Below are 16349 nucleotides of genomic sequence, written 5' to 3'. Positions count from 1 at the left end.
AATCTGGAAAAGTCAGGGAGGACTTTTAAATGAATATTAGGTGCTTACGGGGCAGAATAAATGTCTTTTCTTCTGGGGCAAAATAAATAAAATAAATATTAATACTTGGATCAAGTGCTCTAAGTGGGTTTGTTTTTTTTTTAAGATTTTATTTATTTGAGTGAGAGAATGAGAGAAATCACAGAGGGAGAGGGAGAGAGAGAAGCAGACTTACCGCTGAGCAGAGAGCCTGAAGTGGGGCTCCGTCCCAGGACTCCGGGACGATGACCTGAGTTGAAGTTGCCCCAGATGCCCCAGGAAGAATCAGTTTTGTAAAGGAAAATTCTCCGTAGGTTACAAAGTTACTTAAGTAAAATTCCAAAAAAAAAAATTCAGCATTTTTGTTTTTGACAGTAGAAAGTTGAAAGGAGGATTTAAAAATTCATCTAGAAGAGGGGTGCCTGGGTGACTTAGTTGGTTACTGCCTGACTCTTGATCTCAGCTCAGGTCTTGATCTCAAGGTTGTGAGTTCAAACCCTGTTTTGGGCTTCATGCTGGGCATGAAGACTACTTAAAAAATAAATAAACGAAAAATAAAAATTCGGGGCACCTGGGTGGCTCAGTCGGTTAAGCATCTGCCTTCAGCTGAGGTCATGATCTCAGGGCCCTGGGATTGAGTCCCACATCAGGCTCTCTGCTCTGTGGAGAGCCTGTTTCTCCCTCTCCTTCTGCTGCTCCCCCTGCTTTTCTCTCTCTCTCTCTCTGTCAAATAAATAAATAAAATCTTTACAAAAATTTTAAAAAAAATAAAAATTCATCTAGAAGAATAAATTTGTGACTATTATGAAAATAATACTGAATGGTATTTCATTTTTCTCCTGATTCTTTGCTAAAAAAATATTTAAAAATTAATAAATCCCAAAGGACAGCAATGCAAAGAAGAGTTTGGGTGGAAGAAGGAAGAGGCATGTATTATCTCCACCATCATCAAAGGAATTATAATAACCAGGACCATCTGGGGCACTGAGAGTTTATGTTATAGTATTTAATGTAATATAAATAATACAGATATTACATAATATATACTTATCATATATATCTTATATATTATGTATAAACATATACTTTATAAATATATACTTTGTATATGCTTTATATATAATTTATAAATATATAATTTATATGTAATATTTCCCATATATATTTTCCAGAATTAAAAGCTGTAAGTATCCAGATTGAAAAGGAAAAGAATGTTTCCTGCACAATCAATAAAAAGAGACGCACAGCAAGGCATATTTTTTCATTTCCCTGATTTTAATACATTAAGGAAAGGGAAGATCCAGAGAACCTCAGGGAGGAAGGGAAGGCATATTCTGAATAAAAGAATGAGAATTAGGATTTCATTATTCTCTTCATAGGCTAGGGTTGCCAGATTTGGCAATAAAAATATAGGACAGCTAGTTAAATTTGAATTTAAGATGAATGAGTCATTATTTAGTGCGGTATATCCCAAATATTACAAAGGATATACTAAAAAAATTGTTCATCTGATTCACATTTAACTGGGTGAGTTTAATTCATCCAGCAATCCTACAGCAACAACAATGGGTGTAACTCTGGTAAGAACATTCAAGTAAGCATTATTTACTTGTCCCTTACTGTAAGAAATCAAATAAAGTAACAAGGAGAAAAACAAAAGAGCAACAGCAGAACACCCTGTCCTGCTATTTTTAGTAAAATAGGCAACAGATTGGGCACCTGGGTGGCTCAGTTGGTTAAGCGACTGCCTTCGGCTCAGGTCATGATCCTGGAGTCCCTGGATCGAGTCCCGCACCTGCTCGGCAGGGAGTCTGCTTCTCCCCCTGACCCTCCCCCCTCTCATGTGTTCTCTCTCATTCTTTCTCTCTCAAATAAATAAATAAATAAAATCTTTAAAAAAAATAGGCAACAGATAATAACTGCAGAAACCAAGGACTTTTAAAAGTTGCTATTAGAAAGAAATTGTGCAGAGAACATCAAGGCCCCTCATGAGTAGCAGATCTCAGAAAGTGCCAGCAAAAGTATACTCCCTGAAAAGGAGAAACTCATCCAGAAATGCAAATTCTTCAACCTGTAAATCTAACAACTGAGAGGTGAGCTTCAGCAGAAGTCATGAGGTTGGGATACAGAGAAAATGCACAGAGTATCCAAGAGGGCTCCTAGCAGCAGATCTCAGAAAGACCCAGCAGAATCTTACTCTATGAAGGTCAAGGGCTCGTTGGTAAATGCAAGGGCCCTGTACTATTTGCCGCTGCTGGTGAAGGGTCTGGGAATGCAGGGCTGGTGACAGAAATCCTTCCAGACTCAGCTTGGGTCAGAGGACCAAAGGGAACAGGGCTACACAAAATATTTCTCAGGGGAGTCATCGTGGCTGCAATCAGTCAGTGGTCTCTATGACAGTGAAGAGAGAGCCTTAGAAAGGTCTGAAGCCTGGCAGGGAGCCCTGGCCCCTCTCACCAACCATAAACTCAAATGCAAAAGCTGGACGAGGAAAAACCATGTCATTATAAAGTAAATGTTGAGGAAAAGCTCTGGCACAATATTAGCACAAAAATTTTCTAAGGAAAAATGTGACAAAGCTGCAAAAATGACAAATGCATTAAAGACATTCACAGAAAAAGGGATGTAATTATCATCTCCATGTAGGAAGATGGCAGAACACACATGTAGAAACTCATACATTAGTAAATTTTTCTTTGACACTTTTGCAGGGCTAATTGTGGATTTAGAAAGTCCTTGTCCTTCAGATAACATAAAAATATTCGTGTATTTTTTTATCTCAGTCCAATTTTTACATTTTATTAATCTGGAATTTTTTATGAAATATAGTTTGAAGTAGGAACATAATTATTTCTCATTCACCAGTTACCTCAGTATCATTTATTGAATAAACCTTCCTTTCCCTACTTACTGAAGGTTCTACTTTAATCATATTCTAAATTTGTATGTATATGAATACATAATACATGCATACATATACACATACATATATATCAATTGCCTTCTGGGCATTCTATTCAGTTTCATCAGTTTTCTTATTTGTAACTCATTTTTTAAAATAATTTTATTTATTTATTTGACAGAGAGAGAGAGAGCACAAACAGGAGGAGCAACAGAGGGAGAGGGAGAAGCAGGCTTTTGGCTGAGCAGGGAGCCCGATGAGGGGCTCAATCCCAGGACCCTGGGACCATGACCTGAGCCAAAGGCAGATGCTTAACCAACTGAGCCACCCAGCTGCTTCTTATTTGTAACTCATTTAGAACCAATATATGAAGCTGAATTAGAAAGACGATATATATTCTATTACCTATAAAAATTTCAAAACACATCTAAAAATATCTTAAGGAAGGACCATAGAAATTCTAGTTGAATAATAGTTATGTTTTGCAAAGACAATTTTATTTACATTTAGTAGGCAAAACATACTACAAAGTAGTTTTTTTAAGTAAATCACTTGTATCTCAATAAAATTATCATTTTTCAATAAAAATGTTAACCTTCCTGGATAGTGTGTATATATCCTACATAGCACGCACGTTTATCTTGGATATTGTCTCTATATCCTACATATAGTATGGCCCCTTAGAAGACAAACAAGCCAGAGCCACATAGGCAGTTATAATGGTAATGCCTTAATGTGTAGGGGTAGAGAAGCAATCAGCCCAGAAAAGGATCTTTTCCCTGGATTTTATACCCTAATAAGAAACGAGCAAATACTTTTTTATGTTTTCAATGAGATTTATTTATATTTAAGTAAAAGTAGCAAATGTTAACATAAGTTATTTCCTTAATCATATTTATTTTGTACGACCACACTGTTATCAAGCAGCATTATGTGGAATGTTCCCTGGGTCCACAGTTCTGAACTTCCCAGCTATTATATGCATCCTCTTTTCCAAGTTTAAACATGACCTTGTACATTGAAGAAGCATGGCTTGTTATTGCAAAGTTATTGTGTGTGACAACCTGACATCACAGGAGAAGCCTCTTGATGAAGAATTTTTATCTTTCATTCATTTACAAAATGGTATTTTTCTTTTTATGTGATTATCCAACCCATGAGATTTTGTTCCCAATTCTTTTTTCTTCTGATACTATGAAATCAGACCAGTTAAAACTAAGCAGTGTAGCAATAAAACCAACCAAATACATAGGATGTTATCTTATATAGGATATTTTAGATGATATTTATGTTTATATTACACATCTGTATTTAATGTACTTGGCAATAAAAAGTTAGAAGCATATAAACAAATAAAAAAATTTCAAATCGATGCATTGTTTTAATACTCACAAAAGCCTGGGTTTATTTCTTTTTCAGGAGTGCAGTGGAATAGTTTTATATTAAAATAAAAAGGTCTTGCTGCTTTTTTTTTGGATTCTTATTTTATACATTTTTAGGTAACAGAATAATCCTGTAATTTCATTGCGAAAACACCATTACTTGGTTAGATATGATTATCAGATTTTAGGCCAACTTTGCTTCCCTCACATTCGTGAACATTGGTTATTTCACTGTTTACTTTTCCAAACATGTGCTTATGCTAAAGATCCAAAAACTAAAATGGGGAGTAATTGGTAATAATAAATGTACAGTGATTGAAAGGACAATGACAAATCTTAGGGGCTGAAGTTTTTGTTGCTATGATGAGTTCTATTGTGTTGTTAGCTGTGCAGAGAAATATTTGGGGACAGGAAAATGCATTATTTCCAAGAAACCATATTGCATGCTGAATTGACTGCTAGAAATTCTCTGGTTTGATGCATCACTGATATTAATGATGGAATCTACATGCAGCTTCTTCAGCAAGCTCGTTGCTCCATCAAGAGCCAGCGATATTACAGATGTCTCACAGCCTGTCACTATGTGTCTCTGTGCTCACCGCCAGGGAGGTTGCAGATTCTCCAACAATATCCAGTGTTAGATTCAGAACTGAAGGTGTTTTATTTCAGTTACCTACAAATACCCATCAAAGACAAATGAAAAAAAACCCCAGCAAATTTTGTTAGAGTTCTTATAGTACTTTTTATAGCCACATGAGTTATTTTTGTGTCTAGTACAAATTTTTGCTTGAAAATACAAATTGTTAATAGGAACTATTATTATTGAGGTGACTTAGAAATTATTTTATGATCTATTCAGAGGAATTCCAGCATAGACAACAGTTAAAATATTTACATATATTTTTATCTCAAATGACAAAAAAACCACAACACTTTGTATTAGGTAAAATTTCAAACCCACAAAGTAAAATGAACCATCCCCACATACCCATCAACCATCCTAAAAGATTATCAACAATTCTGTTTGTCTTTCTTCAGTAACATTTATTGATTGTTTAAATAGCAGGCAGTTTCCCAAATCTGGTTTACCTTTTTCAAAATTCACAAAACCCAAGTGAGCTAGTCTATAGAGGCAGATTACTATAAAGCTAATAAAGCTTGTTTGCATGAGTACCTTCCAATATGTTCACATGTGTATATATTTTTGTTAAATTTGCAAAAGTTAGGTATTTCAACCATAATCAGTTAAGACGACTGTCTTTCCCTTTCAATTGTCCCTTAGTCATATTTTCTCCTCTGATTATAACCAGGGGGTGGCAGTGGGCATTTCTGAGATTTTGTTAAGGGATATATTTATTTTTGTGCTTTGCTATCTCTTCTACGTATAGTTATATTAATGGTGGCCATTCCAGTTTGCAGTGCCTTCTAGCAAAAATATGAATATGGTCAATTCAAAGAATATTTAAGAGGACTCACTCCATAGAAAATTTGAAATGCCCTGAAATCTTATAGCTCAGATATCAGAGCAACTTAATAGAGGTTTCCCCAAATTTGACAACAATCCTAAAACTTACATTGCTACTGAAGAGTTAAGAATTTGAAAGAAAACTCTGTAAAGTGTAAAAAAAAAAGCAACTTTTCATCCACTATGCTAGAGGACAGTCCAAATTATTTTTTTTCTATTGCAAAGTTGTCAAATGAGAAGTCAATCAACATGTATGCAACCCCCAAAAAGTAAGATAAAAGTATTATAGAGCTGTTAGTAAAGATATTATGTAATTCCCCCTACATTAGGTGATATTTGAGAAATTTGTTAACTTTTAAACATTATATCATTTTGGGGCATCTAGCTGGTTCAGTCGGTAGAGCACATGACTCTTGATCTCAAGCCCCCCGTTAGACATGGAGCCTACACAGAGTTGTAACTGATTGTGTATTCATAATTTTGTGTTTCTTTTCTAAAGGTGAGTTCTCCAAACACTATTAAGCCTTAGGTTCTACAAATCCTGGATCCATCCCTACGGTAGATAGTATTATTATCCCTGTTTAAATTAAAATTCAGAGAGGTCAGGTGACTTTCTGAAGGCCACACATTTATCAAGATGTAGAGCAGGCTTTAAAACCATACTTTCTGACCCTAAAACATATAATTTTGTGTGTCACCTTGGCTAGGCTATGATACCAAGTTGTCTAGACGTTGCTGTGAAGGTCTTTTTTAGATGAGATTAACATTTAAGCAGGAGATTTTCAGTAAAGCATATAACCCTCTATGATATGGGTGGGTCTCACCCAATCAGTTGAAGGCCTTAAGAGAAAGACTGAGGTCCTTTGAGTAAGGAGGAATTCTGCCTTCACACCACCTTTGAACTCAAGACTGCAGCATCAACTCTTCCCTGGGGCTGCAGCCTGCTAGCCTGTCTTGCAAATTTTGGACTCACCAGTCCTTACAGCTCTATGTGCCGATTCCTTCAATGTCTCTTTATAAACATCCTATTGGTTCTGTTTCTCTGGAGAACCATGACTAGTGCAATAAGAAATACAAAGGACCCTGGGACTACATCAAAATAAAAAGCTTTGGCACAGTGAAGGAAACCATCAGCAAAACAAAAAGGCAACCTACTGAATAAGAGAAGATATTTGCAAATGACCTATCTGATAAAGGGTTAATATCCAAAATATTTAAAGAACTTATACAACTCAACACCAAAAACCCCCCAAACAATCCAATTCAAAAAATTGGCAGAAGACCTGCATAGACATTTTTCCAAAGAGGACATACTGATAGCTAACAGACACATGAACAGATGCTCAACATCATTAATCATCAGGGAAATGCAAATCAAAGCCACAGTGAGACATCACCTGACACCTGTCAGAATGGCTAAAATCAAAAACACAGGACAAACAAGTGTTGACAAGGATTGGAGAAAAGGGAACCCTCATACACTATTGGTGGGAAGGTAAATTGGTACAGCCACTGTGGAAAACAGTATGGAGTTTCCTCAAAAAAATAAAAAATGGAAATACCATATGATCCAACAATCCCACTACTGGGTATTTACCTGAAGAAAACAAAAACAGTAATTTGAAAAGATATATGCACCCCTGTGTTTATTAAGGCATTATTTGCAATAGCCAAGATATGGAAGCAACCTAAGAGTCCATCAATAGACGAATGGATAAGGAAGATGTAGGGTGTACACACACACACACAGACATTTTGGAATATTTCTCAGTCATAAAAGGACAAGATTATGCCATTTGTGGCAACATGGATGGACCTAGAGAATATTATACTAAGTGAAATAAGTCAGGCTGAGAAAGACAAATACCATATGATTTCTCTCATATGTGGACTCTAAAAAACAAAAACAAAGGAATAAACAAAAGCAGAATCATACCTGTAAATACAGAGAACAAACTGATGGTTGCCAGAAAGGTTAGGGTGAGGGATGGGCAAAATGGGTAAAAGGGCTTGGGAGATACAGGCTTCCAGTTATGGAATGAATACGTCATGGAAATAAAAGGCACAACAAAAGGAATACAGTCAATGGTATTATAATAGGGTTGTATGGTAACAGATGGTAGCTACACTTAGGGCGAGCATAGCATAGTATATAAACTTGTTGAATCACTATATTGTACACCTGAAACTAATGTAACATTTTGTCTCAAATTAAAAAACTAATAAAAAAGTTCTTCAAAAAAATACAAAGAACCATATGTTAGTGTTGACTCTCTAATAGTTACTAATCATAAAATCTTGGCAATTCATTTAACCTCTTTAGGTTTTAGTCTCATTATCTCCAAAGTAAGGAAATAATTTTAGACCAGGATTTCTTAATTTTGGGTTAGGTAATACTTTGTTGTAGGGGGGACTATCCTGAGCCCTGTAGGATGTTTAGCAACATCTGGGGCTCTGTCCACTAGATGCCAGTAGTTTACCCAGTTGTGACAACCATGTATCTCTCCAGACATTTTCAAATATCCCCTAGTCGGGGGGCAAGGGACAAGAGTTCCTCCCATCCTATTTGAGCACTGCTCTACTAGGTCATCTTTAAGTTATAATATATGCATATGTAATATTATTGTAAAGATTAAACTGGCTGAGGCAGCTTTGGAAACTTCAGGAGAAAGCTGTTTGACCATTTAGTGGGATGTTACAGAGGTGATATTTTAATATTCTATAATTCTTATAAATAAGGTTTTCTTTAGTTCCTATAAGAAAGAAGCAAAAAATGGAGAAAAGCCAGAAAGATTGACAACATGAAGCTCTTGGCAGTGAGCTGCAGGCAACTTGAGGAGAGTCACAGGAATGAGAGAGAATCGATACAAGAGGAGGGGGGAGGATGGAATTTAGCGCTTATCCTCTCAGAAACGAAGCTTAGCCGGAAAATGATTGTTGTTTCAAATCCAAGCCACCAGCGGCAACCTTGCGCTCAGCACTGGGTGGAGGGCGCAGTCTACCACAGGGTCCACAAGGTGGGGGTTGCTAGGCTTCGTGCATGCATGCATGGGAATTTGTCAAAGTCTACATGATTTTGCAGTGCATAATACCTTGCTAATTGTCATGCAGAGAAAGTTATTTTTCCAAAGAATGCTTTCTGGGGTGGAGCAAGGAGGGAGTATGATTTGCCCAAGTATGTGTAGTCATCTTCAGGCTTCTGTTAGATGACCAAAAAGAGAAAAACACAGCAGCATTCCACTAGATGGTGCTATATCTGACTAATTCATTAAGCGTGGCTACATTAGGTTGGATGTGACCCTGTCTTTCCCAGCATATTTTCTCAGTCCTTTTGAAATAATTTGGATTTAGCTATACTTCAAATGAAAGATACTTGCCAATTAAGAAAAATTTTCCATTCTAGTGTTAATCTCCACTTCTGATTCTATGCACATTTCTATTCAAAACAACTTGTCAACAAAGCAAGACTCAGGCCCAGAAAGCACCAGAATATATTGTGTTCTTAGCAAAAGATTTGTTCCTTTTTTCCATTTGAATTAATGCCATAGTCAGGTGATTAATAACACTACTACTGGGTTGCAAGTATAAGCAAAACCGATATAAAACTCTTAACTTTTATGTCTTCAACGTTCTACTGACTAATAGGGATGAGTTTTGTGCTTACCCTTGGCATTCTGAGGTATTAAAAAGGCAGAAGTTGGGATATTAAAATACTTTGAGAGCTCTGAAATACAATAAAGTGCTCCAAAGGGTAGCCCTATATAGCAGACCCTTGGAGCTCTGGTTACATGGCATTTAGCAAGGGAACTTGGCTGTTATACATCTGGATGACTGGGCAGCTTCGTGTCAAAATGAGCAGTTCCAACGGCTCATTTAAGCAATTGTCTCCTAACTGGGAAGTTGTGAGATTCACAATCTACTGAACTTTTTAATCACTTGGGGAGAAAAAGGACACAAATATCATATCTTTTATAAATATGGAAGTTGGTCTACCAGTATGGATGAGCCAAGGGAAAGACCCCCCACCCTGCAGTTGCTATAAACGGTTTTTTTGTTTGTTTTACTATTGTTGACCCTCATCAGAGCTAGGCTTAGTTATATAGCAAAATTGTAAGCCACCCTCAAGGGTGCTGGGGGTGGTAGTCAGCAATGGGTAGAGGGTGGGTGGAGGGAACTACTGCATTACCCACAGCTCCAATCCTATTTAAAGCACTGTCAGAACATAAAGACAAATAAGATGGTCTCAAAGGTGGCTGGAGTTAGGCAGAGAACAAGTAAATTGAAAGTCAAAGATAAAAGTAAATAAAATGGAAGAAAAACCTGTCCTCATGTATTTACCATATACCTCTATTAATCAAAAAATATTAAAAACACAATAATACATTTTTTCACATATTTTCCATCAAAATAATGGAGAGGAAGCATGAGCACAAGTGAACCAGCCAGCACATTGGGTTGCTAAAGCAAGCATAAAATTCCACTTAAAGGGCAGGGCCTGACTATAAAGTGTATTTCCTTCAAAACTCACTAGAAGCAATTATTTTTCTTTGTATAATAGAAACATCTTGGATAAAAATCCTTTTAAAACCATTTCAAACTATAACAACTGATTTAAAGATTTAAAGACAGTGAGAAGCAGGAGGGAGAATGGCGGAGGGGACCCCGCCAGTGGTTGGTATTTCCAGCCAGCGGTTGGTGCCAAAAACAAATGACTGTTTAGAATTGTAAGTTCAGTCCCATTGATGTACCTCAGAGATTTCCCTAGGATCTGTATCTCCCCTGTTCTAGAGAAACTCTTCCTAAATTATCAAGTGTCCCTGCTTTGGCTCCTTTCTACTCCCACCCAGAAGTTAACATACATTCTGTGAAGAAAAAAAAAAGTTCCTCAGTAAAACACATTCGAAAAACATTACATACTCTATAACCTTCTCAGAGATTTCGGTGCACTTGGGCATATTAAAGAATATAAAATACTCTGAGAAGTTCTGGAAAAGGAAAATCTATTTGAACTTAGCATTCCCAAATTTAAATCCTCTTCCCCATCCTCACCTCCACCCCCACGAATACCTATTAGCATTTCTTGGGCCACTGGCATTTTCTAATAGAATGTTCACAAAATGCTATTCCACAGATAAAAGTATTACATCCTCTTGCCACACAGAAAGGATTGTGAGGATTGAGAGGACTTACCGAAAGGATCTACTTAATGTCCTGAGAGTTCAGATTTTTGCTTAAATTTGGCTTCTTGGTACAGTTGTTTAGCTTTTGCCCTATCATTCTCCTAATTGAAACATCATCTGTGTTGGGAAATAACTGTTTTGTGACTCCTGTAAAAAACAACAGTAACACACAAAAACCCTTTTTGAGGTCTTTGCATCTTAAGGTATGAACTGAGATAAAACATTAAGCAATCCACAATGTAATTTTGTCTCCATTTTGCAAAAGGAACCCTAACATCCATGAGAAATGGCATATTAAAATACAGAGAGCTCAGATTCAGTGATTCCCTAAATTTTTTGATGTTTGCAAAAAATTATTTGATATCTAGATTATTATAGTTGAGGAGATTCGTTAACCTAAACACCGTAAGTAGGATTAAGGAGGGCATGTGATGTAATGAGAACTGCATGTTACACACAAATGATGAATCACTGAACTCTACCTCTGAAACTAATAATATGTTAATTAATTGAATTTAAATAAAATAAAATAAAAATTTAAAAAACTCCATAAGTAGGAAATTAGCCCCTATTTTTCTAGATTAAAAGATAAGGGATCTAGAACCAAGATAAGAAAGAGAAAATAAGATATAAACTGTTACTAAAATTTTGTTTGAAAGGATTTTGAAATGCACTTTTCTGAAGTTATGAATTTTATGAATTCCAACATTTCAGTGAAATAAAATTTAGTTTTATTTTAGTAACGGCTTTAATGTAATTTTTTTCTATAAAATTTACCATATTTAATAAGAGGTTTAGGCTCTCTTGAGATTTTTCTTTTACAGAAAAATAAACAACAAAAAGACCATGAAAGAATAACTTAACCTTGAATGGTAAAATAATTTCAAATTCATGTGACAATGTAATACAATCATATTATACCTATGATTTCTTGAACTTCATTCTGATTCATAGCTGGTTTTACGGCTTTGTCCCTCGAAGTAGAGGACTTCGCCCCCGTCAGGCTGTGTGTGGCCATGTACTCATTTGTGTAGAGTACTTGCATTAAATCATTAATAAACTTCTGAGGCTTGCTCTTGTTACAACGGGCAATCTGCCATTTTTCAATCTTGAACTAAAAAAATACAAAATAATAATTGAAACTGGAAAAAGAAAAGTAGTATCTGGAGAAATATTTTACCAATTGAGTTAAGACACAACAGAAAACAAAATCAACATTCTTGGGGCACCTGGGTGGCTTAGTTGTTAAGCATCTGCCTTGGGCTCAGGTCATGTTCCCAGGGTCCTGGGATCGAGCCCCACATGGGGCTCCTTGCTCTGCGGGGAGCCTGCTTCTCCCTCTTCCACTCCCCCTGCTCGTGTTCCCTCTCTTGCTGTGTCTCTCGCTGTCAAATAAATAAATAAAATCTTTCAAAAAAAAAAAAACAACAGGCAATCTGACATTTTTCAATCTTGAACTAAAAAAATACAAAATAATAATTGAAACTGGGAGGGGGCGGAGCAAGATGGCGGAGGAGTAGGAGACCTGGATTTCGTCTCCTCTCAGGAATTCAGCTGGATAGGGATCAAACCGTTCTGAACACCTACAAACTCAACAGGAGATCGAAGAAAAGAAGAGCAACAACTCTGAACAGAAAAGCGACCACTTTCTGGAAGGTAGGACGTCAGGAGAAGTGAATCCGAGGCGATATTCGGGAGGATAGACGGCGGGAGAGGGGCCTCCGTCGGCCGCTTCTGGCAAGTGATAGAGCCCCGGAGCACAAAATCGGAACTTTTAAAAGTCTGCTCCGCCGAGGGACGTCACTCTGGTGGCTAAGCGGGGGGTGGAAGCCTCCGGGACAGTGTGGTCTCAGGACCCTCGGGGTCACAGAAAGACCGGGGGTGCCTGAGTGTGGCAGAGCTCCCAGGTATCGGAGCAGGGAAGCCGGCTGCAGAGGCAGAGCCCAGGCGCGGGCTCTCAGCTCGGGGTGGCCATAAACCGTGATCCGCGGCACAGTCGGGCCCCTGCTCCTGCAGCAGGGACCCAACAAGCGGCAGATCCGGGGAGACTCACCTTCCTCCCCCGGAGGAGCCGCGCGGGAGCGCACTGCGGGGATCTGCTGGGTTTGGAGACTCCACCCGGGGTCGGGTGTGAGAGATAGAAGCGCGCGGTCGCAGGCCGGGTGAGCACAGAGTGCGGCCGGAGACCGGGGAGACAGGAGTGACTGATGGCTTTTCTCTGGGGGCTCACTGAGGAGCGGGGCCCCGAGTTCTCGGCTCCTCCGGGGCGGAGATTGGGAGGCCGCCATTTTCACTCTCTGCCTCCAAAGCTGTACGGAAAGCTCGCAGGGAACAAAAGCCCTGGAGAACAAACCCGAGCAGATTACTTAGCCGGGAGGGGGCAAGGGCGGGGCAACTCCGCCTCCGGCAGAGACATTTGGAAACCACGGCCACAGGCCCCTCCCCAGAAGATCAGCGAGAACAGCCAGCCAAGACCAAGGTTACCGATCAATGAGAACGGCAGAACTCCAGCGCTAGGGGACTACTGCACATAGAATTCATGGCTTTTTTACCATGATTCTTTAGTCTTTTAAAGTTAATTTTTTTTTAACTGTCTTTTTGTCTTATTATTTCTTTTTGAATTTTTCTTTTTCCCTTTTTCAACCAACATCTTATCAATCCCTTTTTAAAAAAAAAAAAAACATTTTTATTTTTCATTTTTAGAGTCATATTCTATCCCTTCATAGTAGTTACCCATATTTTTGGCTTATATATATAAGTTGTTCTCTCTTTAAAATTTTGAGATAGTTTCTTCTAACAGATTAAAATATACCCTAAATCTCTAGTATATGGTGCTTTCTATTCCCCTGCCTGATCACATCCTCTCCCTTTTTTTTTCTCTTTTTAAATCCTCTTCTTTCTTTTTTCAAACAACTTCTTATCAATTCCTTTTATAACATTTTTTATAATTTCCATTTTTACAGTCATATTCCATCCCTTCATCATATCAATCAACCCTTATTTTTGTACATATATAAGTTTTTCTTTCTTTAAAATTTTGGAAGGCACTTTCTTCTAAAAGACCAAAATACACCCCAAATCTAGTGTGTGGCACTGATCTATATACCATATAGATCATATTTGATCACATTCTGGTTTTCCTTTTGTTGTTGTTTCGTTTGTTTTTGTTTTTATCTTTATCTTTTTTTTTTTCTTTTTCTTTTTTCGCTCTTTCCCTTTCTTATCCCACTGCTTCAGGTCTTTTCTGATTTGTTTAGAGTATATTTTCTGGGGACGTGGTTACTCTGCTAGCATTTTGTTCTCTCATTCATCTATTCTCCTCTGTACAAAATGACAAGACGGAAAAAATCACCTCAACAAAAAGAACAAGAGCTAGTACCAACTGCCAGGTACCTACTCAATACGGACATTAGTACGATGTCAGATCTAGAGTTCAGAATCATCACTTTAAAGATACTAGCTGGGCTTGAAAAAAATATGGAAGTTATTAGAGAAACCCTTTCTGGAGAAGTAAAAGAGCTAAAATCCAACCAAGTAGAAATCAAAAAGGCTATTAATGAGGTGCAATAAAAAATGGGGGCGCTAACTGCTAGAATAAATGAGGCAGAAGAGAGAATCAGTAATATAGAAGATGAAATGATGGAAAATAAAGAAGCTCAGAAAAAGAGAGATAAACAACTACTGGATCACGAGGGCAGAATTCGAGAGATAAGCGATACCATAAGATGAAACAACATTAGAATAATTGGGATCCCAGAAGAAGAAGAAAGAGAGAGGGGGGCAGAAGGTATAATGGAGCAAATTATAGCAGAGAAATTCCCTAATTTGGGGAAGGAAACAGGCATGAAAATCCAGGAAGCACAGAGAACCCCTCTCAAAATCAATAAAAATAGGTCAACACCCTGACATCTAATAGTAAAACTTACAAGTCTCATAGACAAAGAGAAAATCCTGAAAGCAGCTCGGGAGAAGAGATATGTAACCTACAATGGTAGAAACATTAGATTGGCAACAGACCTATCCACAGAGACCTGGCAGGCCAGAAAGGACTGGCAGGATATATTCAGAGCACTAAATGAGAAAAATATGCAGCCAAAAATACTCTATCCAGCTAGGCTGTCATTGAAAATTGAAGGAGAGATAAAAAGCTTCCAGGACAAACAAAAACTAAAGGAATTTGCAAACACAAAACCAGCCCTACAGGAAATCTTGAAAGGGGTCCTCTAAGCAAAGAGAGACCCTAAAAGCAACATAGACCAGAAAGGAACACAGACAATATATGGTAACAGTCACCTTACAGGCAATACAATGGCACTAAATTCCTATCTTTCAATAGTTACCCTGAATGTAAATGGGCTAAACGCCCCAATCAAAAGACACAGGCTAACAGACTGGATTAAAAAACAAGATCCATCGATATGCTGTCTGCAAGAGACTCATTTTAGAACCAAAGACACCCCCAGATTGAAAGTGAGGGGGTGGAAAACCATTTACCATGCTAATGGACACCAAAAGAAAGCTGGGGTGGCAATCCTTCTATCAGACAAATTAGATTTTAAACCAAAGACTGTAATAAGAGATGAGGAAGGACACTATATCCTACTTAAAGGATCTATCCAACAAGAAGATCTAACAATTGTAAATATCTATGCCCCTAACATGGGAGCAGCCAATTATATAAGGCAATTAATAACAAAAGCAAAGAAACACATTGACAACAATACAATAATAGTGGGGGACTTTAACATCCCCCTCACTGAAATGGACAGATCGTCTAAGCAAAAGATCAACAAGGAAATAAAGACTTTAAATGACACACTGGACCAAATGGACTTCACAGACATATTCAGAACATTCCATCCCAAAGCAATGGAATACACATTCTTCTCTAGTGCCCATGGAACATTCTCCAGAACAGATCACATCCTAGGTCATAAATCAGGTCTCAACCAGTACCAAAAGATTGGGATCATTCCCTGCCTATTTTCAGACCACAATGCTTTGAAACTAGAACTCAACCACAAGAGGAAAGTCAGAAAGAACTCAAATACATGGAGGCTAAGGAGCATCCTACTGAAGAATGAATGGGTCAACCAGGAAATTAAAGAAGAATTAAAAAAATACATGGAAACCAATGAAAATGAAAACACAACTGTTCAAAATCTTTGGGATGCAGCAAAGGCAGTCCTAAGAGGAAAGTATATAGCAATACAAGCCTTTCTCAAGAAACAAGAAAGGTCTCAAGTACACAACCTAACCCTACACCTAAAGGAGCTGGAGAAAGAACAGCAAATAAAGCCTAAACCCAGCAGGAGAAGAGAAATCATAAAGATCAGAGCAGAAATCAATGAAATAGAAACTAAAAGAACAGTAGAACAGATCAACGAAACTAGGAGCTGGTT

At 37.7% G+C, this 16349-nt stretch overlaps 1 protein-coding gene across 1 annotated transcript in view; it reads right to left on the bottom strand.

Annotated features, from left to right (window-relative positions):
- Nucleotides 1-10966: 10966 nt before the first annotated feature.
- Nucleotides 10967-16349, bottom strand: part of BEND6 (BEN domain containing 6) — a 31278-nt gene continuing 25895 nt past the window's right edge. Inside the window, exons 4-5 of the mRNA XM_045866026.2 lie at nt 11869-12061; nt 10967-11094 (exon numbers count right to left, since the gene is read on the bottom strand). Coding sequence (XP_045721982.1) covers nt 10967-11094; nt 11869-12061 — 321 coding nt within the window. The remainder of the gene's footprint in view (nt 11095-11868; nt 12062-16349) is intronic.

The sequence above is a fragment of the Mirounga angustirostris genome, unplaced genomic scaffold (assembly GCF_029215605.1).
Source record: "Mirounga angustirostris isolate CCGP_5_RB_7025 unplaced genomic scaffold, mMirAng1.0.hap1 SCAF_8, whole genome shotgun sequence".
NCBI classification, from domain to species: Eukaryota; Metazoa; Chordata; class Mammalia; order Carnivora; family Phocidae; genus Mirounga; species Mirounga angustirostris.
Note: the sequence above shows the minus strand (reverse complement) of the source record. Positions and strands in the feature narration are given on the sequence as shown.